Here is a 24912-nt window from a genome sequence, read left to right as displayed (position 1 = left end):
TGGCTCACTGCAGGCACCCACCCACCTGCCAGCGGCTGTCTGCTGGCTGGACAGCACCGTGGAAACCTGCGTCTGGGGGACCGCTGGGTCACAGAGCCAGCGTGATTCGCAGAATTGAGATAACCTCTCACCTCTCCGTGACCTCGCTGTGTTTCAAATCCCGTCTACTGCCTTGTCGCCGGCTTCTTAGACCTTCTAAAATCTTTTGTCCCTTACCACTTCCCGTTCCCAGCAGCAAAAAGAAAGCAAGAGGAATGGGGCGTCTCAATGAACGTGACCCCTTCCCCGCACCGGGACCGCGCGGCCGAGCGCCGGGCAGCAGCGAGCGCCAGCGCCGGCTCGCGGCGGAGGAAGTCTGGGCGCTGGGCTGACAGCTTCGGGAAGGAGGAGGAGAGAGCGGCGGCGGAGGAGGGGAGAGCGCGCCGAGAGGAGGGCGCAGGGGAGGGTGGAGACACATGCGCGCTGCCTGCCGCCGCCGCCGCCGCAGTGCTCCGCTTCCCCGGGACAGGAAACCTCGGAGACCGAGCTGCCACGGCCACCTCGTCGCCAGCCCCTCGTTCGGCGCCCGCCACACCCTTCTCCCCTGCTCCCGGCATCTTTCGGCGGAGCCCGGCAGGAACGCGGCACCCGGAGCCGTCTCCCCCTCCCGGGGGAAAGCTGTGACGCCCCCCCCCGCAGGAGCGGCGGGCGGGGTGGCGGTAGGGGTGGGGGCCCGGGAGAAGATGGCGACGCCGGGAAGCGAACCCCAACCTTTCGCCCCTTCCCTCTCGGTGTCTACTCTGCCCCCACACCATCACGCCCACCACCACCATCAGCACCACGGAGGAACCGGAGCCAACGGCGGGGTTGGGGGAGGCGGCGGCGGCGGCAGCGGCGGGGGCTTCAACCTGCCCTTGACCCGGGGGCTGGAACGCGCGCTGGAGGAAGCAGCCAACTCCGGGGGGTTGAACCTCAGCGCCCGGAAATTGAAGGAATTTCCCAGGACCGCGGCCCCCGGGCACGATCTCTCGGACACGGTGCAAGCAGGTGAGAGAGGGCCGGGGGGCAGGCAGTGGGTGTGAGTGGCTGTCTGTCGAGCCCTCCCCGACGCAGCGGCCAGCAGGAGATGTAGCCTCGCCGGGGGTCCATCCGCCCGTTCTCTCCAGAGTAAGGGATCGCGTGGGCGCAAGAAAGGCTCCCCCCGCCCCCTACGGAGGGCATGGTGAGCCCCGCCTCGCTCGGCGGCTGGCGGTGCAGCCAACCCGGGGAGAGCCGGGGTGCGCCCTGCCGCTGTGCCCGCCGGCGCGCGGGTCCCGGGCTTCCCACCAGCGGCGGCTGCGCGGGCTTCCCGGGCTCGGCGCAGGGCCGGGCACCCGGGCGCAAGGGCAGGGGAAAACGGGCGCCGCGTCTGCCCCTTCGACCCAGGCAAGCCTTCTGCTTCAAGGCGGCGCCTCTCCTGGTGGGGAAACCCTGACAAAGGTGGCGCGCCTTTGGCCGACCCGAGGGCGACGGCGCGGAGCCGCGAGGGCCCTCGGCCACCCAAGCGATAAGGCAACTTAGTGCGGACGGCGAGGAGGTGCCGAGGCTTCCTCTTCCTGCGCCTGTGCGAGGAGAGAGCCTCTGCGATTGTCGTGAAGCCGAATCCGCCGTCACTTGGCGGGCGGTCGGCTCCGGCTCCTCGCTTTCAACTCGCCGCCCACACGGTCTGGTTCCTACCACGGCGGCTACCTCGTTCTCAGTAACCCGATCTTGGCGGGGGCCCAGGGAGGGACGGCATGGCATAGGCAGAGAAAAGTAATTAAAGTGGGCCGGTTTTCCTGCGTGAGCCGGACAAGTTGTAACTCGCGCCAATGAGCAGCCAGCTTTTTCAAGTTATGTCATGTGTTGACACACTTCTGAGACGTCTGCTTTCTCTTCGGTGGTTGGAGTTCCTGCAGCGGGATCTATAAACAGGAAGGAGGGCGATGGGACGCGACTCGGGCCTTGGGATCCCTACAGAACTCGCCTGGTTTCCTGCCACCCGGTTGAGCACCCCCGGGGGCGGGGGGGGGGGGTTCCCTCTTGGCCCGCGCCCAGCATTTCCGGGGCCGCGTTTTGGATCCACTTCCCAGACCTTCTGGCTGTCATCACCTCGTGAGCCCGCTGTCAGACCCCCTGGATTTTGGATGGACTCCGGGCTCCAGATCCCCCGGTGTCCTCTTGTGGTGGAAGGAAGAAGTCAGCCGGGGGGCAGGCAGTTGGCTTTTGGAGCTAGATTTCCAGTGCCTTTTTTTTTTAAAAACTCCCTTTAACTCAATAAACATTTATGGAGAGTCCCAAGGAATATATTTAGACAGAGTTCTGGGCCCTGGAGGCAGAAAGGGCTTTTCAGGGGTCATTAAACTTGGTAATTTGGATTCAGGGACAGACAGAAATGGGCAAAGAAGGAAGACATTTCCGGAGCGGCGCTGCCAGCAGCCTGGGGGTCTCTGCTAGGACTTCTTAGTTGCATTTTCTCAAGTGGAAGTTATTCCAAGTGTTGCCTGAATCACTAACTTTAAAAAAATCTGTGAGGTTTTACTTCCTTTTTGCCACGGAGGGTACGTGAACTGTGGAAGGGTTGAATGAGCCGGCGGAAAACGGAGCTGGCGGAAAGGGAGGACATGTGTTTGCACCTTGGGGGGCGGGGCCTGAAGGGTGTTCCTCTCCTTCAGTTCTGCCGCCCTTTCTGTCCAAAGCGGGGTGAACTTGAGGTGTCTGCTGCGTGGGCTCTCCTTTGAGGAAGACCTGTGGTTGGTTTCTCCTTTATTGAATTTGTTGGGGGACACTGGTTCATAAGTTCTGTGGGTGTCAGGTGTGTGAGCACAGTGCTGTCCGAGTTAGTTCTCGAAGTCCTCTCTAGACGCCTGTTCCCGTCCTCGCCGACACCTGGGAGGTGGCGATGGGTAGACCAGTGAGAGGCTCAAGGGCAGCCCCCCAACTTAGAGGGGGAGCCAGTGACTGGACCCTGACTTGGAGTTCACTTTGAGTATTTATGTTCTCGGCCGTATTCCCATTAAGCGGGGGGAAGGTGGAGAAGGGGCAGAATCCGGGGGTTCATTCAACCACCGTCCATCCCCTGGGTACCCGCCAGGCACTGCTGAGTGCCAGCCAGGCAGTGCTCTGGGCACCAGGCACACGGCAGCGACCAGCAGGGAACCCCCGTGTCCACTCTCGGGGAGTTTGCATTCTAGTTGGAGGGGGTTGGGGGGAGGTAATGAAGAACTTTGTTTTGCCGGGGGAGTAGGAAGAGCTACGGTGCAGACACAACATCTTTGTTTTAGAAACAGACACGCTGTTCTCCGTCAGGGGTGGCTCGAAGTGGCTTGTCACAGCACAAACGGCGACTCTTTGCCGGGACAGAGAGGCATAAAACTGAGCCTGATGCGTGAAGTATTACAGCAACATGCACACCAGGAAAGCAAACTTTTTTTCTCTTTCAGCTGCTGATTTATCAGGTAGTGTGCTTTGGGGAGGAAGAAGTTCAAAAACGTACTTGCACAACTGAAATAAAGTAGATGGGAAAGAACTCGCAAGAAAAGCAAGTGTCCGTCCCCGGCTGACGGCCAGAGGTTCCGGAGACTAGAAGGGAGGCCCTGGGGCGTGCCATGCAGACCCTGTGGGCACAGAGAGGGCTGGGGTGTGCTGCCGACGTCTTTCCGCGGTGGCCGGAGGCAGGGAAGGCTGTTCTGGGAATGAAGAGCTTGCGCAGGCAGGAAGGTGGATGGGCAGCATGGAAGAGACTCATCGAGGCCTCGCACGTATGAGGGCAGAGGATGAGGGTAGGAGGTGCAGAGGGTGAGGTCAGACCCGAGTGAAGGGCAAGCGAACAGTTCCAGGAAGCGGTGGGGGCAACTTGAAGCCGAGACGCCAAACACCACGGATAGACGCTGTTTGCGAAATTCAGAGGAAAAGGCCACTTCAGTGAGGCTGGCTAGGAGAGACCTGCACCGCACAGGTGGGGTTTGGGTCAGGTTTCAGAGGACGGAGAGGTTTTGGACAGAAGTGCCTGTGAACAGGCTGTGGCTGGGAGGACAGTGCAGAGACGTGGAGCGAGAACCTGGCCGTCTGAGGTCTGTGAATGAAACAATGAGAGGGCATTTAAGCCCACGCCTGGGTCATGTCCTCTCACCCCCTGTCACCGGAGGGTGGGGGTCCTGGGGATGGCCGAGGCCTGCCATCTGTCAGCGCCCTCAAAGGCCTGTACACATTCCAGGAATCTTTGCTGAGCTTTGTGGGCGGGCTTATCTCCTGAAGGCAGACTTCCCCCATCCTGGTAGCATTCTAGAGCGACCAAGTCCCCCGGCTCCTAGGATGCTGTGGTCATTGGAATTCACGCAAGAGTCGATCAAGAAATCTATTCCTTCTGAAAAACATGTTCTGTTCCATAACCTTGGCCATAGAGATTTTCCATTACTAATGGAATGACACTTTTGAAATCATGTAACTTAAAATGTGATATCTAGCTCTACCAAGTTTCAGATTGTTTTTCTGCGATCTGGGTGAAGTCATTGGTTATTGCTGTAACTATCATTTATTGTCGTACTCACTGCCGCGTAAGTGCCTGTTCTCATCACACGCAAAGGACTTCTCCATTCTTAACGATTAGTCACATCCTTTTCCTTCCTCTTGTTATTATTATTTTTCTCCTGCTGATCAATTTCCTCCTCATTAAGTTGTAGAGATTTCAAAAAGTGAAAGCTTTAGAACAACGAAGGCGATAGGATGGTGGCTTGGAGTCACGTTCAGACACGCTCTCCCACGAGCCTGTGGGTGCTGGAAACGGTCTCCACGGACATCCTGCTGGGTACCGGAAAGGCGGGAGCACACTGCTTGTGTTTCTGGAATAATAACGTACGTGTATGGAGCACAGAACCCCTGTGAAGTGTTGGTCTGTGTCTGTTGATAAAGGACAGCCCACGGTTTGGCCTTTATCCTTGAGATGATTCTACTGGACGGCTTGTCAGTCTGCGCAGCATTTTATTTGATCTGTAGCACACGCCACTATTTTAACCTTGTCTCAGTGACGGACTGAAATGTGCGTGTGTGTTTCGTCTCAAACTTAACTTTTTCCTGCTGTGGGGTAGCCGTTCTTTGGCATAAGAATTTTTTTTAAAGATTTTATTTATATTTTTAGAGAAGGAAGGGGGGGGGAGAGAGAGAGGGAGAGAGAGAGAGAGAGAGAGGGAGAGAGAGAGGGAGGCATCAATGTGCGGTTGCTGGGGGCCGTGGCCTGCAACCCAGGCATGTGCCCTGACTGGGAATCGAACCTATGATGCTTTGGTTCGAATCCGGCGCTCAATCCACTGAGCTATACCAGCCAGGGCCTCTTTGGCATAAGAATTTAAAGAGTAGATAGTTACCTTTTGAAATGCACGCCGAGACTGCTTTCTTTTTGCTCTTGCCATCCTTCTGGTGTGTACGGACTTTTTGTTTTCTGTTCTTTAACTTCACCATCGCTTGTTTACACAAGGTGGTTTCCCTCTGATGTGTGTGTTTTTCTTTTTTTCTCCTTTTTCATTCCTGTGTGTCTATATCCAATCTACACAGATGCATAGTTCTAGCTGTAGAGAGAGGTATACAGGCTTGTTATGTCTAGACTGGGCGGCCTTGACTTTCCCCCAATATCTCCCCAAAGTCCTCACTCCCCAGGGGCTGTATAGAGGGTGCTTGTCCAGAGCTTTGGCCATTTGAACGGCAGAAGGACTCTTAATGCTACTTGTGTGGTGGTTACGGGGTCATTAGTCAGGCCACCTGACTTGAGCGTTTGTCTCTGTGTCACAGGAACCTGTTTGCGATGCCACTTTCCCAGTCTGGTTTAGCTTCTGGGACCATCAGCCTTCTGCCTTGGAGCGGCCTCGGGGGCATGTGGCCTGGGCCGGGATGCGGCGGGGCCGCCCCGATTACCGCTGGGGAACTCTTCCCAGGCCGGGGTCAGTGGTTGGAATTGAGGCACGTTGGTGTTCATCCCAGCGTGTGTTTCAAATTATAAAATGACCATCTGTCATACAAGGTTTAAGAAGGTCAGACATAAAGCTCAACGGTGTTTACATATCTGGCGCCTTTATGGACGGAGTCTAGAGGCCTGTGTCACGGCTGCCAGCGTTTGGTTGCGTGGGAGTTCTTACGCGCCAGTTGCTGTATTTCAGGTAGGTTTTTTTTGTGTGTGTGTGTGATGTAATTTGTTTAACCAAAAAAAAAAAAAAGACGAGGTAAAAAAAAGAAAGGTCAGAATTCCAAGTGAGCCTCAGTTTGGGAAAACGAGGCTACCAGCACAGATGCAGGCGTGAAGTGTGCCTGCGCGTCCTTCGTCTTAGTTTAAGCGTTCGGTAGGCTTGCTTTCCTGGGCTCCAGTGAGAAGGCGTACATTTGGAAGCCATCTGTTCCCACAGAGTAATTCAAAAATAAAGTGAGATTGTTTACATGAACAGAAAGTCGACGAACTGTGAGAATTTGGCTTCTCTTTGCAACAGAAGGGAAATGCTTCCCCAGGCCGATTTCTGCTCACGTCCAACGGCCGTAAAGGAGGACAGAAGTGGGGAAAAAGACAACCAAATGAGAGAAGAACAGCGTCTGATTTGCAAAACAGACGTATTTGACTTTTCTGTTTGTCGAGAAATTGTTGCTTCTCCGTGAATACAGCGTTGACGCTGAGCCATTTCAATTTATGGTACCTGGTCGTCTTCCAGGACGTTTTTAAGTCACCAGGGTCAGGCTGTACAGTTCTGGAATCTTCCTTGATGTTTGCGGTGTTTCCTCAGTCTGTGCGCTGGAGGGGACCTCAGTAAGACCCTGAAGATGCACCATGGCCAGGAGCCCTCCCGGCTTCAGCGAGCCTAGAGTTTTTCTTCTCTGTTCTCTCCAGATGGTCAGAAAGGAGCCCTGTCTCCGTGCTTTTAACCCTCCGGCCTGCCCTGTGGCCTCGGGCTCGACCGCCGACCCTGCCGTGCGAGACAGGAAGCTCTGCTGCCTGGATTCTTCCTCTCTCGTTCCTTCCCATTTCTTTTTTCTTTTTTAAAAAGATTTTTATTTATTTATTTTTAGAGAGGGAAGGGAGGGAGAAAGAGAAGGAGAGAGAAACATCAATGTGCAGTGGCTGGGGGTCATGGCCTGCAACCCAGGCATGTGCCCTGACTGGGAATCGAACCTGCGACACTTTGGTTCGCAGCCCGTGCTCAATCCACTGAGCTACGCCAGCCAGGGCTCCTTCCCATTTCTGATGCTGATGCCAGGCAGCCTCAGAAACAAGCGTGAGGAGTGGCGTTGGTACCCCACCCCAGTTCCCTGGGCTGAGCTCTGATTTGATTCCGTGTTATCTCTGCAGACCGTGGTGGCAAGTTCTAAGATAAGCATCCTCCACAGCCGGCCGACATGGCCTTCCTCTAGATGGCCTTCATTTCCCTTTCCTGGGTCCCTCCCCTCCCTCCCCTCCCCTGCCCTGCAAGAGGCTGCTCGCCTGCTCTGCTCTGTGCTGTCGGGTCCCCAGGCCTGAGCACCATGCACAGGCCCGCCGCCAGCCCCTCCCGCAGAACTGAGTCCTGACTCAGGCACAGCCTGGGGGCACCTCTGCATTATTTCCTTATGGTGTTTTTGTTAATTATTGCCTTCCTCTCCTGGTACTTTCCCCGCGTTTAGCCTCTTCCCGCCTTTACAGCCCCTGAGCTCTGGCTCTGCAGGGGTTTTTCCTTATTTTTTTGTATGTGCCCTCTGTGGCTAGCGCAGAAGGTGCCGGATGCACACCAGTGGGCTTGCCTGCCTCTTCTTTCCTGCTCCCAGCCCCTCCCTACCCGTGTGCGTTCGGCTCCCCTGCTGCCACCTTCTCGGCGAGGACCTTATTTTCTCCCATTTGGCATCTTTTTTGCTGCTCAGGGCCGCCCGCCGTATTAGTCAACTTGGGCCGAAGTCACAGAGCCCCACAGGCTGGGGGGCCGGGACCACAGCGGTTCACTTCTCCTGGTTCTGGGCATCCCTGTGGGCCCAGAGGCCCTCCTCCTGCAGGGGCCCTGACTGCATGGGATGAAGCCCCGCCCCTCGGAGCTTGTCTGACCCCAGTTGTCACTTTCTAGGCCCTATCTCCGAACACAGTTGTCACCTGAGGCCCTCGGGGCCAGGGTTTCAACACGACTTTGTGGGGACACAGTTCAGCCCAGCATGCAGTCACCCCTGGGGTGGCTGGCAGTGCCGGCTGCTCCCCCTGCCGGGGTAAGGTGACTTGGTATCCACACAAGCCTGCCCTTCCCCAGGCTGCCGTGCTCACTGTCCGTCCTCAGGACCCAGCGCGGCACTCCCGCTGCCCCTGCCCGGGCTCAGGACGTGCTACAGAGCATGAGGATGTGTCCTGATGCAGGGAAGGGGCCGCCTTCCTGCTTAAAACGGGGGGACTCTGGCACATCTGGGCCCCCACACCCTCTCCCTCTCCCCAGTTTAGAGCCCACTTCTGCGGTTGGCAGGCGCCTGGAGCCATCCTCTCCTCTCCGTAGCGTTGCAGGTAAAGGTGAGCGAGCTTCCCGCCCATTCTCCCACCAGCCGCTGTTGAAGGTGGGCCTGTGGGTTAACGGTGATTTCTTACTGCTTTTATGGAAACACGGAACCTCAATTCCAACGTCGAATTCTGGATCTGGAGAACGTGGCATCGGGCTGGGGGTAAAGCCCCTCGGGGGGTCACAGTCTCCTCTCTGGCCATTGGGACCCGAGGTCCCATCAGAAACTCCCCTCCCCCACCCCTCCCAGGCCCCTTGGTCAGCGTAGGGCCCAGCAGACTGAAGGTGCGGTCTCACTGGCCGGGGAGCCGGGGTGGCACTGGGGTCGGTGGGGTCACCCTGGGACTGGATGGGGCCTCCAGGCTGAGGAGTGGCTGGCTCAGGAGATGCCAGCAGGAATTGAAACCCTTCTCTACGCCATTTTCATGTTTTCTATGGTATCTCCCCGATTTCTCCATTCTAGAATTTGAAGCGAGTGACTGAACCTCTCCGAGCTTCGGGTTTGTGATTTGTTAGGAATCAGAACGCCCCTGTGCGTCGGGGTGGTTGTGCCGCCCCAGGAGGCGGGGGCGGCAGTGAAGGCCATGGCACTTCACAAGTGGTCCGCAGAGCCCTGGCCGGGTCGCTCAGTGGGTGGGAGCGTTGTGCCGCGCACGAAAAGGTTGCAGGTTCAATTCCCAGTCAGGACACGGACCTGGGTTGCTGGTTCAGCCCCCAGTTGGGGCATGTGCAAGAGGCAATCGATTTTCTCTTCTTCTCTCTCTCAACTCAGTGGGCATGTCCTTGGGCGAGGATAAGTTAAAAAAAAATATATATATATATATAAATGAATAGAGTCGTCAGCAGATGCCACTTGCCTTCCTTGGTTCCCTGTGACACTGTGCCATAGTTTTCTTCAGGAAAATAAGTACCATAATTTTTGGGTTGCAAGACGCACCCCTCCCCCCAGTTTGGGAGGAATAATGGTTGTCAATGCTGCTGTGGAGTTCTGTGTACACTTACATCAGTGAAATATTATGTTATTTATGTTATGAAATATTTTAGCACATTCTGTGCTTCAAAATCTTTTTTCCTATTTCCTTCCTCTAAAACCTGGGTGCCTCTTATGGCCGGAAAAATACGGGTCGCTGCAAGCCGTGAGCGCCCCGAGAGCACCGCCCCAGGGCTGAGTGTGGGGGCTGTGGCTGGTCTTCCTCCGCCCCCAGCAGGGCGGGGCTAGCGCTCAGCCTCCCCGCGCTTTAGTTTCCTGGCCCTAGAACCGGGGTGACAATCACAGTCGGCTTACGGTGAGGGGATGCGGGTCTGGTCATTGCCTGGCACGGACGTTCCCCATTATTAGACCCCATGGTCTTCCGCAAAGAGATTCCATCGGGCAAGACCCAGAACGACTAGTGAGATTCCTGAAAGTAGCGTGACATTGGTAAAACGATCCGGTATCCAGAAAGCTGCAGCGGCCATGCTTTCAGGGTGTGTAAGTGATAGTTGGACTTTTTTGGCAGTTAGTCTTCGGAGAATAGTAGTGTAGGAGGATTTTTATTATTGCAGCTCCCCGGCCAGGACGCTGACATGGTTTTCCGTGGGCTCTGTTGCTCGTAAGTGGCTGGGCCAGGACGGCATGTTCTGAGTTTTTATCGGATTTCCACTCATTCTTCAATGTAACAGTGTTCTTAGGTCTGACTAGGTTTTATCAGGACAGAGACACCCAGAGGAGGACCAGGCTGAGGGAGATGGATGAGCTGGGGTAGTCCCACTGGACCCGGGGGAGCTGTTTTCTGGGGCGGCACAGTGTGTGTGGGGGAGGGGTGCTGGGGGCCCAGGCTTGTTTTTGGTTGAGAGATCCGGGTGGTGGCAGGGAGGGGTGGGGGCCTCACGGGGGGCGGGGGGGGGGGCGCTTGGAGCTCAGCTCTTCACCCCCTGCAAGTGTCGGCCATTGATTCCGGAGCATTTCAGGCGAAAATAAATAAATCGATCGCCTTTTTGTGCACTTGGCAAAGAAGAGTTTTGTGAATCTTTTCGTGTTCTTGGCAACTGTCCTGAAGACGTATAACTAATAATTTTTCTGCAAGAAGTGGGAACATGTCTACGAGGAGGCAAAGATTTAAGAATCCGTCTGTAGATTTAAACACCTCTTCTCACTGTTTTTCTGGCATCCAGCTTTTATTTTGAACTTCAATCCGACGTTAGTTCAAGAAACGCTTTGTGACAGCTTCCGTATCCGCCTGAGGGTGCTGATAAGGGACGGTCTAGGTCCAGGGTCCTTCTGGACGTTTCCTCATTCATTCCTCGCTGCCGCCTGGGAGGGTAGGTGTGTCCTTATTGCCCGGAGGAGGAGGCCTGTGGGTTGGGCCAGCTGAGCCTGTTGGTGGACCCAGGAAGGACAGAGCCCGAACCGGAATCGGGGCTCTCGTGCCCGCATTCCTGCCGTGCTCCGTGACGGTGTCACCGTGTTTAGAGCCGGAGGAACGGACCGGCGGAAGTGTCGCAAGGAGGATGGAGCCCGGAGCATCTTGAGAGCGGTCCTCGGGGTGACTCAGAGGTTGAGCAGCAGCCATTGGGGTGTCTGGGCTCAGCCCACTTCCTCCACTCCTCAGGAAGTGGATGCCGGGCCCGAGGGGGGGGGGATGCGCACAGGGGCTGAGTCCTGATCCTCTCCCATCTGCGGGGGTCCGAGAACTGTGTTTTAAAGCCAGCGGCGGCAGTGAACTACTTTAAAAATTCTCCGAGGCGTGTACTATGTAAAAATGTAACTACACATGTGGGTTTTCATTTTTGGTACAAAATTCTGTTCGGCTTTAGACTGTGTCCCCTGAATAAACAACCTGTGGACAACTTACTGGGTTTTCTTCCCTCCCTTGAGACAGGACTGGACCGCCCTTGGGTGGGAGCCCGAGTTGCCTTTTTAGAATACTGCCTCCGAAATGTAACACAAGTGCTCACGTCCCGAAAGCCGTCTCATTAGGTGGCTGCCCTTGGTGTGCTGTGTGAAAATGCATTCTGCTTTGTGGCGAAGATCTCAGAATGCCTTGAGTAGTTGCCGTTACCATGTTACGGATGCAGGGAGCCAGCAGCCCATGTGGACTAAAGCGGCAGCACGGTGGATGACCGGAGAACCAGCGTTCTTTGTGTTCGTGCACGTGGGTGGGACTCGGAGGAACCTGCGCGGAGGTTGAGGGCGGATAGCCCTCTCCCCCCGTGTGCCTCCCTGGGAGGTGTGGACGGCAGCCTCTGCGTGCAGTGCAAGGCCGGGATGTGGCTTTTCCCGGTCTTCAGAAAGCCTGAGTGGATCAGAGCTGGCTGTCGTCGTCGGGCCAGTCGTCCCAGTGGTTGCAGTCCGGTCGTAAACGCTTCGCCGTGGTTTCGTGCAGGTATTTGCAGTGAATACGTCCCTGCATCCAAGCGAGACTCTAACGGGTGCCGGGCCATCACTCTCGGAGTGTTGGTGTGCCTGCGGCTGACCTATTTCTTCCCGAGACCCATTCGGCAGCTGAAGACTTGCCCTCCCTCCCCGCCCCCACGTGCGAAGTCCTTGGAATCAGTGTATCGATGGTAAAGGCTTGGTGTCTCACCAGGAAGTGTGCACGGTGGGAGTTCTGAGCCCCCAGCCCCCAGGGAGCCCCCAACGTCTGCCTCCCGGGGAGGGAGTGAGGAGACAGGGAGACCCAGCTAATGGTCAGGGTGCCTGGGTCCCCGCAAAGTGGTCCCGAGTTGCCGAGTGGGCTCTCTGTGTCCCCGGGTCTCAGACCCTGCCCGTCTCCCGGCGGCCCGCTGGGCAGCCCTGTTGGTAATCTCTCTACCCCACGTGGCTGGGACCAGCCCTGTCACCTGGGAATGAGCCTGTGGCTCTCGGACGGACGCAGTCACCTTTCATAACTGCACGCAGCACCCTTGGAGTTTTCAGGAGCAACTTCGGTCGCTGTGGGTGTCACAGGAGGTGCTCTTAGGGGACGCCCCTGAGAAGTGTCATCTTAAACCCAGGCGTGCTGGGGGCAGCCGCTCTTGCTCTGGCCTCCTGAGTGATAGCGCCTCCTTTTGACACACCCCGATTCGGGTGACGCAGTACGTGGTCACCCTGCTCCCAGGGGGCCCCAGACACCGTCTTTCAAGAATGAGCTAACCTGGAGATGAGGGAAGTGCCTGGCTCAGACCCCCCAGCCAGGCGGTGTCACCAGCCTGTCCCGGCCACCCCGTCCGTGCCGCTGTCCAGGGGGGTAATGACAGTGCTTGGCTGGTTGCTCTTTTTTGCTTTCATACCAGGAAACCCCTGTGGGAACGCCTTTGGCATTGCTCACGGATCTTGGCGGGCGAAATACAACATTCCTTTTTCAGTTGGGGAATAAAGCATACATAGGAAGGAGTCGATGCAACATGTAGCCGTGATTTCAGTACTGCAGTCTAGTAGCCATCGGGGCGGAGAACTGGGAGGAAGCGGGGGGCCTGGGGGCGGGGCGGGGATCCCCTGGGGAGGCCCAGGTAGGGCGCACACAGGTGTGTGCATGTGTCAGGACCCGTCCGACTCTGTACCTCAGTTGGGTGCCTTTTGTTGTCCCTAAATTGTACCTTGACCCAGTAGACTCAAGACACACCGGCACACCACCGGTCAGCCTAACCAGCAGCGCACGCCCACTCCCTCTGTGGCTCTCTGCATTCCGCGCACCCCTGACCGACGAGCTGTCCTGCCACGCAGGACAGGGCAGGACCGGCGCCTCCTGGGGGAACGCCCACGCTTCCGTTTTAGCAGACAGATGCTTCGACCTGCATTTGTTTCTGTTTTGAAACAGCTTGTTCACTGTCTGTGTCACCACACTGATAAAGCAGTCTAATTCGATTTACGAGGGGCACTTTCTCCTACCGATGGGAAGAGCGGGTCCTGAGCCACGCTGTCTCGGGGTCCCCGGGACGATGTTACGTAAGGAAGCCCAGGGCCTGCGGGCGCGTGCTGAGCACCAGCTGGGTGTCGGGGGCTTTGCAGACTTGACCTCTTCCTTCACCTCAGCCTCTGAGGTCGGTTGGTGTCATTTACCTTTTTTTTTTTTTTTTTTGCTGAGTATAGAGACCGGGGCTCACAGATGCCCGGTTTCCCCACATGGAAGGTGAGGGAGCCGGTCTGGACCCCCGCTGTGTGCAGGAGGTGTTCGCCTTTCCCGCCGAGCACGCTGTCCGTAGGAGGAGCCGCCTGGCACCCGGGGGACGTGGAGCCCTTGGCTGGGCCCTGCCTGTACCCCGTAGCCTGGGGCCACGTGCAGGGCGGCGCAGTCCTGGCCCGGCCTCCTCCTGCGGCTCGCTCCTGGGCACCCCCCACCCCCTGGGTACCCGGCGGGCCTCTGGAATCCCGAGCCCCCCCGCCGATCCCATCTCGGGGTGGGGGTCTCTCTCACCCCCCTCCTGGGCTTCTGTGGCTCCAGCTGCCTTTTTCCTCAGTATGTTCTCCTCATGTTCCCGGTTGGGCGCCTCTGTTCCACCTTCGGTCAGGCCTCTCCTTGCCTTTCGGAATGGACCGAGTGAAATAAAGCAAACAAGCAAACAAACAAGGCAACGGAAAATGAAACTGCAGCTCTCCTGTCCCCGTCGGTCATCCCCAGATCACAACTCCTGCGATGTCGACCCTGTCTCCCTCTCCTCACTCACCTCCATCTTTCCTGAACTTCGGGCTTTGGGCCTCTCCCAGGAGTTTGAAGGGACCGAGTCGATCGTTAGCTGTTCTTCAATCCTTGTCTTTTCTCCCAATTCCTAATACCAGCAGGAACAATGACAGCTGTGTTTACTGAGTCAGGGATTGTGTTAGGTCGAGCGGCTTCTCTCGTTCAAGCGCCCGGGCAGCCTTGGGGGGGTGGTCCTGACACTTCGCAGTTGCCGTGGGGTCAGTCTGCTCCAGTCGGCGGACGTCCCCCGTCTAAGTGTCCTTGGAGGCTGTGGTTGGCTCCCAAACGTCCCCTTGTCCCCAGACACCAGGTACGTTTATCTCCTTGTGTCAGCCATCCTGGAACTCACTGCTGCGCTTTAAGCCCTGGTGTCTGAGCTCTCGTTGAGAGAGAAAGTGGGAGGGAGGGAGGGGAGGGAGGGGAGGGAGGGGAGGGGGGAGGAGGAGAGGAAAGGAATGGATGCTGGCTGGAGAGCAGGGTGAGGTGAAGGGAGATTTTGCTCGGCAGGATGAATGCCTTAGAGTGATGATTCTTAGAGGGTGGGATGTAGTTTGGTGACCCTGTTTATAACCATCATTGTCATTGTATTGATTAAAGGGAAACATCTCAAAAAAACCTTCCCACCTGGTCAGGTGATGCGGAAGGTAGAGTGAGAAGGCATCGTATCGTATAGGGGATCGCGTAGTAGGAGGCAGTGAAACATCGCAAGACCGAAAGGCTTTTTAAAGTTCCGAGTTCACACCTCACCCTTCGTGAACTGACAAGAGCTGTGTCATTTATTCATTCATTCATCCAGCAGTTACTATTTAGCACAGGTGACCTACTGACGAACCCGGCCCTTCCCTCTGCTTATCTCCGTGTGCATGACGAGTATAGCAGCCTGCCCAGCAGCTTGGAACCCCATTGCCAAGGCTGGGGTTCCTGCTCCTTCGCTTCCTGGCCTAATGACTTCGGGCACGCCCCCTAACCTCTCCGTGTTCTGGTTTCCCAGGAGTCACAGTATCATTTCAGAGGACTCTGGGAGCGGAACATGCAGCACAGTGCCTGGCCTGTGAGCCACACTCAGTAATTGTCAGCTGTTATTTGTTCCTGATGGAGCTGTTGGCTTCTTTCTTTTCCTTCCCCAACTCCATCCTCAAATGCTGAGAGAAACCTTGGTTTTCCTCTTCTCTTGTAACTACTCGTCCTGATTTCCCAGGCAGGGTCTGGCCCACGGGAGGAGCTTCGTACGTGTTTGAACTCCAGAGACGCACAGGGGAACGGAGGAGTGGATGCGCAGCAGACGGCCCAGGCGGGGGCTGCGTGCACAGGGGTGAACAAAACGCAGTGTGTCCACCTTCACGGAGCTGCCCCTCAGTCTGGGGCAGGAGAAGCTGGGGAGGTGTTGTGACAGACGGTGGCCGGGGACAGGCGGGGAAAGAACCAGGTGGGGCCGTTGTGGATTGAGTGAGCAGGGACACCTTCCCCTCCATCGTCCACTTGAAGACTTCAAATAATTACTTGTGAGTTCCCCCTCCTGCTTTTTAAGGCATTTCCATCTCAATTGTTTCCTCTCTTCAGGCCTAGAAACCATTATGAGCCTGTTCTAAAGTTCTCAATAGGAAGTTCAACAAACTTGAATGGCTGAGGTTTTTAAACAGTCAACCCTTGTGACTTAAAACTGGTTACGAAACACACTCACTTGTGTACTTTTGGTTGCTTGGAATTGTTTTGTTTTGTTTTGTTGTTTCCATTTTGGCGTACGGGCTATTTATTGGTTTTTCTTCATCTTTTTCTTATCTGCTTGGGTAAAGTCAGCCGGCAACATTCTTTCTGGCGGCAGAAACAATAAAGATTCTGCCTAGTCTTCGCCTTTGCATGAGGTTTACATTAGATGTTTACAAATACATTCCCGAACGTCACAGCGATAGGTTCTTCTGGCCGATGGATGGATGGACCGGAAGCACCTTCTTTCATTAGGCGGCAGCCCTCGTTACGGCGCATTTTCCCCATCCCTGTCGTGCCGTGGGAACGGCTCGGCCCCAGGGCTGCTGGGGGGCCCATTCCCCGACGCCGCTTCCCCCTCGCCCCCGGCACAGAGGGCTGTGGTCTCTGCTGCAGTTTAGTAACGTCACGGGTGTGGCGTTGGACGCTCAGCGCTGCACCCCAGACCTCGGTGCTGACGGCCTGTTGCAGGGTTTTGCTTCGTACAAGGACAGGCTGTGTCCAGTTATCGACAGAAAGAACTTGCTGGACCGGGCAGCAATCACGGCGACGCTTGTTCGGATGACCGGTGTGTGTTCCGGGACGCAGGGGTGCTCCCACTGCACGGTCACAGCGCTGCGGGCGATGAGAGCTTGAGTTCGAAGCGCTGCCAGCCGGGGGGGCCTCGGAAAAGTTCGGGAGCACGCTGCTCCTCTGTAGATGGTCTCGACAGCTCCCAGCCGAAACGAGAGCCTCCCTTCTCTGGTTCCGGGGCTAGGTCTGCCCCTAGCCTTTGTCTCCGGCACCTCATTGTGTCACATTTCCCTGTTTCTTTGTCCCCAGCACCGTTCAGGCACATGTTGACATTCGTACCGGCTTTCCACTGCTTATAAGAAATTGCCACAAAAAAGGGTGTGGCTTAAAACAAGCTGCATTTATTATATCACCCTTTTCCGGGGTCAGGAGGAAGGGCCCTTTTTGGCAGGTCTCACAAGGCTGTCATCAAGGTGGTGGCCGGGGCTGCTGTCCTCAGGAGCCGGGAGTCCCCTTCCAAGTTCTTGAGATTCTTGGCAGGATTCAGTTGTGGAACTCAGAGACCTCCTGGTGACTTTATGTTTCCTGTGAAAGAGGCCCCCAGTTCCTCTTTTGAGAGGTTTACCCGATGGGGTCAGGCCCCCTGAGGACCACGTCCCTGTTGATGAACTCCAAGTGAGCTCATTGGGGACCTTAACTACTTATGCAAACTCCCTTTGCCATAGAAGGCGGCATCATCTTGGGAGCGGCAGCCCATCATCTTTGGGGGTCCCGCCTCCACCTTCAGGAGGAGAGGATTATGCAGGGTGTATCGAGCAGGGGGCCAGTGTATCTCGGGGGCCATCTTGAAAGTCCGCCTTCCGGAATGCTCAGCCAGTCATGTTGAAAGAACAAACAAATGAGACGAATGAATTCTCTGAGATGGCAACTCAGCCACCAGCTTGACTATAGAATGAGAGGCGCCGTTGAGTTCCTTCTTGCAAAACGCAGTTGCCAGTGTTTTCTGTGTCACTGATGAGCTGTTTCCTGGCTGCTCTGAAGGCATGAACAAAGGGAAGCCACCACGGCCACAGAGGAAGGAGGGAAGGAAGGAAAAAGGAAAGAGGTTGCGTCTTGGACTGACTGCGGGCGGCAGTTTGGAGGAGCTCTGCCCCGCCCCTTCAGTTCTGCTCCGGGGCACGGCCACCGTGGACACAGAGGGGCCTGGGCGCCCGGTAAAGGGACAGGTTCCCCTCCCCCGCTCAGCGTTGCTTTTAGTTTCCAGAGATGGCATCCCTGCCTGCGTTAGGCTGAAACGAAAGCCTAGCGTGGGTTTCTCTTCTCTCGCTCATAACCACGTGCACGCGCAGCCTCCCCCTGGAATTCCCCGGCAGCGCGATGCATGGGGTGCAGACCGGAAGCCTTCGTTTCCAGTCTCCCGGGCCTGCTCGGCTTTCGGAGTCAGCGTGCGCCGGGGGGCTGTCTGTGTTTCATCATCGGGAAGAGCAGAGAGGACGTGTGCTACATGGTGATGCCCACATGGCATGCGAGTGTCGTAATAGCCCCTGCCCAGCCTCCGAAGCTTCCTGTGGAGACCGTGGCCTGCTTCCTGGGCCAGGCCCAGGCGTGGGTGCCCCCTAGTGCAAGCATCGCTGCTTGTAGTGCGTGGCCGAGGCGGAAGGATCCTGGAGGATCTCGTTGCAATTCGCAGGAGAACGGAAGGCTGGAGCCTGGTTGCGTCCGAACAGTGAAAGAGTCTGTCTCACCTGATGAACAGTCCATAGCTTCTGAGTGCCTTTCTGGATGCTGAGGACCGGCATTTCAGCCGGAAGTACCGTGGGACCCTCTCCTCCGGTAGCATATCCCAGTGTTTCAATTCTCGTCCTCCCTCCAGAACGAGCGCGCCGGTCCTCTGCGCTCTCCCAGGACAATGTGAGTGCACTAGGTTGGATCCGGGAACGTCAGTGCAGTCGGGTGCGGACGTCCCGTGAGCTGGAAACCGGAAGGCCTGGCCCCCCTTTCACAAAGGACAGGGACCCAGCGTCTGGGGAAGCTCCCCGGGGAGGAGAGGCTGGCCTTCCCTGCCCTTTCTGAGTTTAACGGGCAGAGCTGCACCGCATGCAGCCTCCTGGCTTTGCAGAGCAGCCATCCTGCTGATCACAGCACCCTCTCTGAGGAAGAACGTTGGGACGTCTTCCTTGCTGTGTCGGTGGCGAAGTGGCTGTGTGCGGGAAGAGGACTGCACTGCCAAGAATGGATATTAGATCTTGAAATAACAACAAGACATAGAGCAGCCGAAGGACCGCTCTTGTGCAGCCCGGTTGGGTTGAGTCCACGGAGCCGGGCTGCGGTCCTGCGCCCAGCTGGAGCATTCGTCTCAGGCAGAGCTTGCAGACCGGGTCGCCCCCTCCAGGAGCCCCTGGAACACAGCTCCAGCTCTGGCCGTCTGCAGCGACCAGGGTTCGTTACTTCAACTCGTCCGAGGACCACCCGCCCCTCTGCAGTGCGGGCTGGCTGTCCACTGGCATCTTAGAATTCTGTGGAGCGCGGTGTTCGTGTTCCACCGAATTCTGTGTTCTTTCTGCTTATGAGTATTCTTTCCTTCTTTCTTGGTGGTGGTCTTTGCACCTATACCCCCTTTCGTAGCTAGGGGGAAACGTTATTTTTTTCTTACATTAATCCCTTTTCTGGCTGAGTCGAATACAAGTCTTCTTTTCGGTGGTTTATGGCTGTTGTGTGGATCACATGCACAGCACAGAGAGAGGTGAACAATGAGTTGTCTTCATCTGCATTCTGAGGCTGCCTCTTTGCTAGCTTCCCACATCTGAGTTGATGCTTCTGTCCACCCACCTGAGGGAAGCTGCTTGCTTTGCCCCTAAGCAACGTGGACATCCAGGTCACTGCCAGCTGAGAAGAAAACTCTGGCCTCAGGAGCAGGTGCACCGTAGCGCATCATCTGGCACCTTCCAATGTGGGAGCCCGAGGGGTCTGCCCCAGGGGCCACGACATCGTAAAGCTGTCAGCCTCGAGGAGCTGCGGAGGGTTTCGAGATGGCTTGCCATCTGTGCCTTGGAAAGGCGGGTCTGAGAAGTGGCTTCGTGAGGGATGGAAGCCTCTCAAGCGTGGCTGAGGGGCAAGGGGCACTTGGAGCATTTTGGCGTGGACACCGAGTGTCTAGTCCAAGGCTGTTTTACAGGCTTGGTTCCGTTCCCAGACCCCCGAGCCTCCCCAACCCTCCGCTGCTGCCTTCCAGTTTTTTTTTTTTTAAAGATTATTTATTTTCAGAGAGGGAAGGGAGGGGGAGAGAGAGAGAGAGAGAGAGAGAGAGAGAGAGAGAGAGAGAGGGAAAGAAACATCAGTGTGCGGTTGCTGGGGGCTGTGGTCTGCAACCCAGGCATGTGCCCTGACTGGTAATCGAACCTGCGATGCTTTGGTTCGCAGCCCGCACTCAATCCACTGAGCTATGCCAGCCAGGGTGCCTTCCAGTTTTTAAACATTCTGTCTCATGGGGCTCAGACATTCTTGTCTGACAGTGAGCTGGCTCTGGAAAAGCTTTACAGAATCGTTTTGCATGAAGACGGAGTTTTGAAACAAATTCTATCCCTTGCCACCAAATTATCACCTGACTACAGACTGTATGTGAAGTTGGAAAACAATAAAAAGAGCGTTGGTTATCTTACTTTTTTCTTCTGGAGCCCCCTCTCTTCTCACCTTCTTATCAGAAGCTCGTGTTGTTAGAGTCAGGATGTGAAATGGTCCGCAGCAGAATTTGCAATTTGCTTTCCGCCCAGTAGCTGAGATAGCAAGTGCAAAGCCGCTGAGAAACAGCTGGGACCCGTGTCTTTCAAGGGTGGCAGCGTTGAGGGCTGGTGCACGCCGCTTTCTGTGCCTGGGCACTGACGTTGGCATTGGAGACACATTTGACCCGGGACGGATCTGTGTATCAGTGCGTCCTCTGCTCACGCGGCATGGCTTGGAGGATGAACTGGTTTGTGAGACCAACAGCAAAGTCCCTTCTGGCCGCTCTGGACCCTGTGAAATGCGGGGCAGTTAGCGCCGGCCCAGGGAGGATGCCTGCCACCTGTAAGGTGTTTCTGACACACAGTGGGCACCGCGGCAATGGTAGAAGGGACAGAGCTTTCTGGGACAAAGGTCTCGTTCTCAAAGAGGAGCCGAGCAGGAGGGGGAATTGGTAAGAGTCCCCAAGTGTGCGGTGCCGGGTGAGCCCTCATAAAGATGTGGCACGGGGAATCTACGCACAACGGCCGAGGTGGACCTTTGTCCTCGTGAGCATTAGTGACGGTGGTGGCGGTATTTTAACGACACCTCAGATACTGAGGTGTGTAGCTGGCACTCCTCTGGTTAATAAGCGCGTCGCTGGGTTAGCTTCCTCGCTCAATGGAATAGAGCAAAGCACGGCCCCTGTGGCATTGTGGTACCAGGAAGGGGGTTCCTGTGTCAGTTCCCTTGAGCCATCTGAAACCTGGCAGGTGGGTTTCGGTCCCTTCTTCAGTGTCCCCATGTCCTGCATTGCCTCAGTGAACCCCACTGCCCCTGGTGAACTTCTGCCTGTCTCTCACCCCAGCCGCTGGCCCCCCCGCCCCCCCCTGCCCCGCCAGGCCCCAGTCTCCAGGCAGTAAATAGAACACGGCGTTGACCGGCCCGAGCATCTTAGGGAAAAGCTAACAGTGAGGCAAGCTAGGGAGGCTGAGGACGAGGAGGAATGCAAAACAGCACCAACGGCATCAGAAAGGGTAGTTCTGAGTGCAGTGATGTGGCCGCTTCCGTCAGGGAACCCAAAGTCCTTTACCCACATGCTCCATTCCCTCTCGTGGCTGCTGTGTGAACCCCCCTTTCCAGATGGCACCCGATCTCCGTGGCCCACGGACCGGCCGTTTGGCAGCACCTGGGAGCTGGGGTGAGACGCAGACTCCCAGGCCCCACCCCAGCCCCCCTTTAACCGAGTCTGTGTTTTAGCGAGATGCCCGAGGTTTGCGAGCACATTGCCGTTTGCACAGCGCCGCTCCACACGCCAGAGGGAACTGTCCCTCCTGGTGTCCCCCGAGGGGCGAGTCTCTGGCCGCAGAGCTGGGGAGGCCTAGCGTGGGTGGCTGTGGCTGCCGCCGCCGCCGGGAAGGCCCCTCCGGTCTCCGTCCGAGCCCCGAGGCTGAGGCTTTGCTGTTGCTCTTCCGGCGCGTTCCCCCCACGACGCTTCTTAACGGTGCCCTGCGTGCGTTTCTCCTTGAAGGTTTTTGTCCCTTCGGTTTGTTCTTCAGTGCTCTGGACTATTATTCTTTTTTAATTTTAACAAGGCCGTTTCAGTCTGGCGACAACTTTATAGTCACAGCCCACACGGTGTCTACTGAATAATGTTTTATAAAGCACCATTTGTGTCAAACGTGGATGGAATTCGCCCGTGGATTGGGGGCTGCGGGGGAAGCATTCGTGCGTGGATTGGGAGCTGGCGGGGCAGACCGTTTCGGTCCGCTAGCGAAGCCCCTTCCTCAGACGGCTTCCGCGCAGCTGAGCAGCGGAGGCGTAGCGAAATCTCAACTGGCTTTACTACTGAAAAGTAGGGGGCGTTTGTGGGGTCAGCGGGGCACTGGGAGGGGTCGGTGAAGGGAACCGCTTTCTTTCATAGGAACCTGGAAACATTTCCAGCTTCTAAAGCGAACAGATGTTTAATTTTTCCCTTTTATGATTAGGAAGGAGATGAGCAGGAACAGGTTGGGGGAATTTCTGACATAGATTTCAAAACATTTAGCATCTACTGGCTAAGTTCGGTGTTTTTTTTTTTAAGATTTTATTTATTTATTTTTAGAGAGGGAAGGGGAAGAGAGAGAGAGAGAGAGAGAGAGAGGGAGGGAAACATCAATGTGCTGTTGCTGGGGGCCTGCAACCCAGGCATGTGCCCTGACTGGGAATCGAACCTGCGACGCTTTGGTTCGCAGCCCATGCTCAATCCACTGAGCTACGCCAGCCAGGACTAGGAACTTCATTTTTTTGTGGGTGGTGGTGTTTGTTCGGCCAGCCGCCTCCCTGACCTCCCTCCCTAGGTTAAGGCATCGGTGACGGTACCCGTCGGGGGTGGGGATAGGGTCCGGCGTGTTTTGCTGTCCGGGCAGCTCTTCCCAGCGTTGCGTCTCCCCACGCAGGGCGGGTTGTCCCACGTTCCATGCGGACGAGGCTCTCGTCACTCAGAGTCCGACTTTGGCTTCGCCGTGCTGCCCGCTGCTGGCAAGGCCTCCGGTCTCCCCGATTCCGGAGACTCTGTTTACGCGCCCCGCTTCCCTTAGCCCGTGACGCGGCCGGTTCCTTGGAGGAAAACTCCGTGCTCCCCCAGGTCCTGCGCTCTTTGCGGGGGCCTGATGGGCGGTGGCACTGCACGCAGGCGGTGCGGAGGGAAAGGCGGGTGACGTGAGAGCAGCGCTGAGGCTTGAGAACCGGTTCCTGGCGTCGGTGCAGAGAGGCAGCTCCGCCGGCTTTCGGGACGCTGCTGGTAACCCCGCAGTCGGCGCGGGCGCTTCGGAAGGGTGAGAAGAGAGCCAATCCGCACCTTGGATCAGGCTGTGGCTGGCTGAGAGGAGGCGTTTGACCCCCCAGCCAGGTTAGTTGGAGGGTCTCCGATTAACGAATGGGTCTCTTAGCAAATGCTTCCTCGGGCAGTTTGGATTGGTTAGGAGTTAGAGACAAATCCCAGCGTCGCTTCTTGTTCTTGTCCTTGTTTTATATTGGAGATGAGTTTCATCAAGTGTCACTGATTCTTCCGTGAAGAGTTGAAACACACCTACTTATTGTTGATGTCTGTGATAGTATGTGCTTGAAATTATAATCTGAGATTAGAGAGCAATGGGAGTGAAAAAGGTGATCCCATGATGACACTCCTTTTACGAAGTGAATAATCTTTGTGTTCTCCTCTCCACTGCTGAAATTAGTCTTAGGGTTGGCATTTCCTTTTCGGTGCCACAGAGTGGTTAAGGGGCGGCAGGGCTGTGGTTACCAACACTGTAGTCTGCTTAAGTATGGTTCAACACGAGGACCCCACAGGAATGGGCACGCCTGAGGCTGGGTCTTTCCTTTTTGGGGAAATAAACGTGGTCGGGTATCTCTGAATGAATGACCGGAGCTGGATTGATTGTCTGATCCTTGCCGACAGGCTTGTCTCGGGGTAATCTGTATTTACAACATGCTCTGCACAAAAGGGCGAAAACCAGGACCATAGACTTTTACTGCCGTCTGAAATCACAAAATGTTTTTTATTTGCCTGGTGAATCTGGGGTCGGTTCTCGCAGAAGCCACCTACGCATCTGAGACACGAACAGTGGTGAGCAAACTCCAGAGATAAATGAGTTACCTATTAGCCTGATTAAATATCTCTGCCAGTAACAGGGTAACTGCTACATAAGGCTCCTGGTTCACTCTTCTAATCTTCGTTATAGATAGATTTACTTTCTTTTCACATGGTTTAGGTCTTAGCAACATCCCCCTGCCCTCCCAATGTTTGATTATAAATAGTTTCAAACATAGAGCAACTGGAAGAAGAGCACAGAGAACATGCATGTGTTTATGTGCTTTGTCTGGGCGTGTGTGTGTTTTGCTGAACAGTGTCAGGTACATTGGGGTCAGCGCACTACCCCCTGCTTTGCTAAACTTCTAACAACAGGGACCTTCGCCTGCCCCACGTTTCACAAACACAAAGACGAGCACCAGTGCTTGCAGGGCGCCGGATGTCCCGTCCCTGGCAGGTTCCCCGAGCTGTCTCCAGAATGCCCGAGTCACCGTTTTCCCTGAGCCGAGAGCCCCTTGGGGTTCACGCTTCACGGGAACGCCGAGTCTCTGAGGTGCCTCGGGCTGCTAGTCCAGAGTGGGGGCCGCCGTCGTGCCTTTCCCGTGACCCTGACTGTTGAGCAGGTCTGGGCAGCTCACGGTGGGGATTGTCCCTCTCTCGGGGGACGCGTCTGCTGGGCTCCTTCTCTGGGGCCGTTGTGGTTCCTCTTGCTCCTGTATTTCCTGTGGGCTGGAAGTTAGGCAGGAAGTTTGGAGGTGGTTATTTCTTTCCCTCTTTCGCAGGGCAGGGTGGGGGAGATCGAGAGAATGTTGTCTTTTCGGGGCCAGTGTCCTTGCAACGCAGGCCTCCGCGATACTGAGTCAAGTGGCGAAGAAGAATGATTTTATTGTGAGCTTCTGATTGGAGCCTCTTGCTTGTGTTAAAGGAGCAGAAGGGGAAGTTAACCAGTCCCCTCCCGCCCCTTCCCGCCTCCTCTCTTTTGGGCTCCCCAGGCACCCTGTCGCCAGGAGACTGCGTGCACACAGGGTGCCACGGTCACGGGTCTTTTCATTGAGTCCGGCCCTCCTGAACCGGTGACCTCTGACATCAGGGATCGTGTAGCTTCTTCTGGAACTTCCTGAAACCCAACAGAATGTCAGCACAGGCTCATGTCTTTCCACTTCAGCCTTTCTTCTTACGCTGCGTGGCAGAGGGGTTTTTTGGACCCACGACGGCCTGTCTCTGCCGGGGAGGTGGCCGTTTTCTCACACGCTGGATGGGTGCACGCTCTCTCTGGTCCTTAGTGTGGCCGCAGGTGAAGCAGGTGCAGGTA

The 24912-nt window shown here is 56.2% G+C and overlaps 1 protein-coding gene across 1 annotated transcript in view; it reads left to right on the top strand.

The window, feature by feature from the left end:
- Nucleotides 1-552: 552 nt before the first annotated feature.
- Nucleotides 553-24912, top strand: part of LRCH1 (leucine rich repeats and calponin homology domain containing 1) — a 147685-nt gene continuing 123325 nt past the window's right edge. The window contains exon 1 of the mRNA XM_036011677.1: nucleotides 553-1026. Within this exon, the coding sequence (XP_035867570.1) occupies nucleotides 723-1026 (304 nt within the window). The 5' untranslated portion in view covers nucleotides 553-722. The remainder of the gene's footprint in view (nucleotides 1027-24912) is intronic.

Source organism: Phyllostomus discolor, chromosome 11 (assembly GCF_004126475.2).
Source record: "Phyllostomus discolor isolate MPI-MPIP mPhyDis1 chromosome 11, mPhyDis1.pri.v3, whole genome shotgun sequence".
Lineage (NCBI taxonomy): Eukaryota > Metazoa > Chordata > Mammalia > Chiroptera > Phyllostomidae > Phyllostomus > Phyllostomus discolor.
Note: the sequence above shows the minus strand (reverse complement) of the source record. Positions and strands in the feature narration are given on the sequence as shown.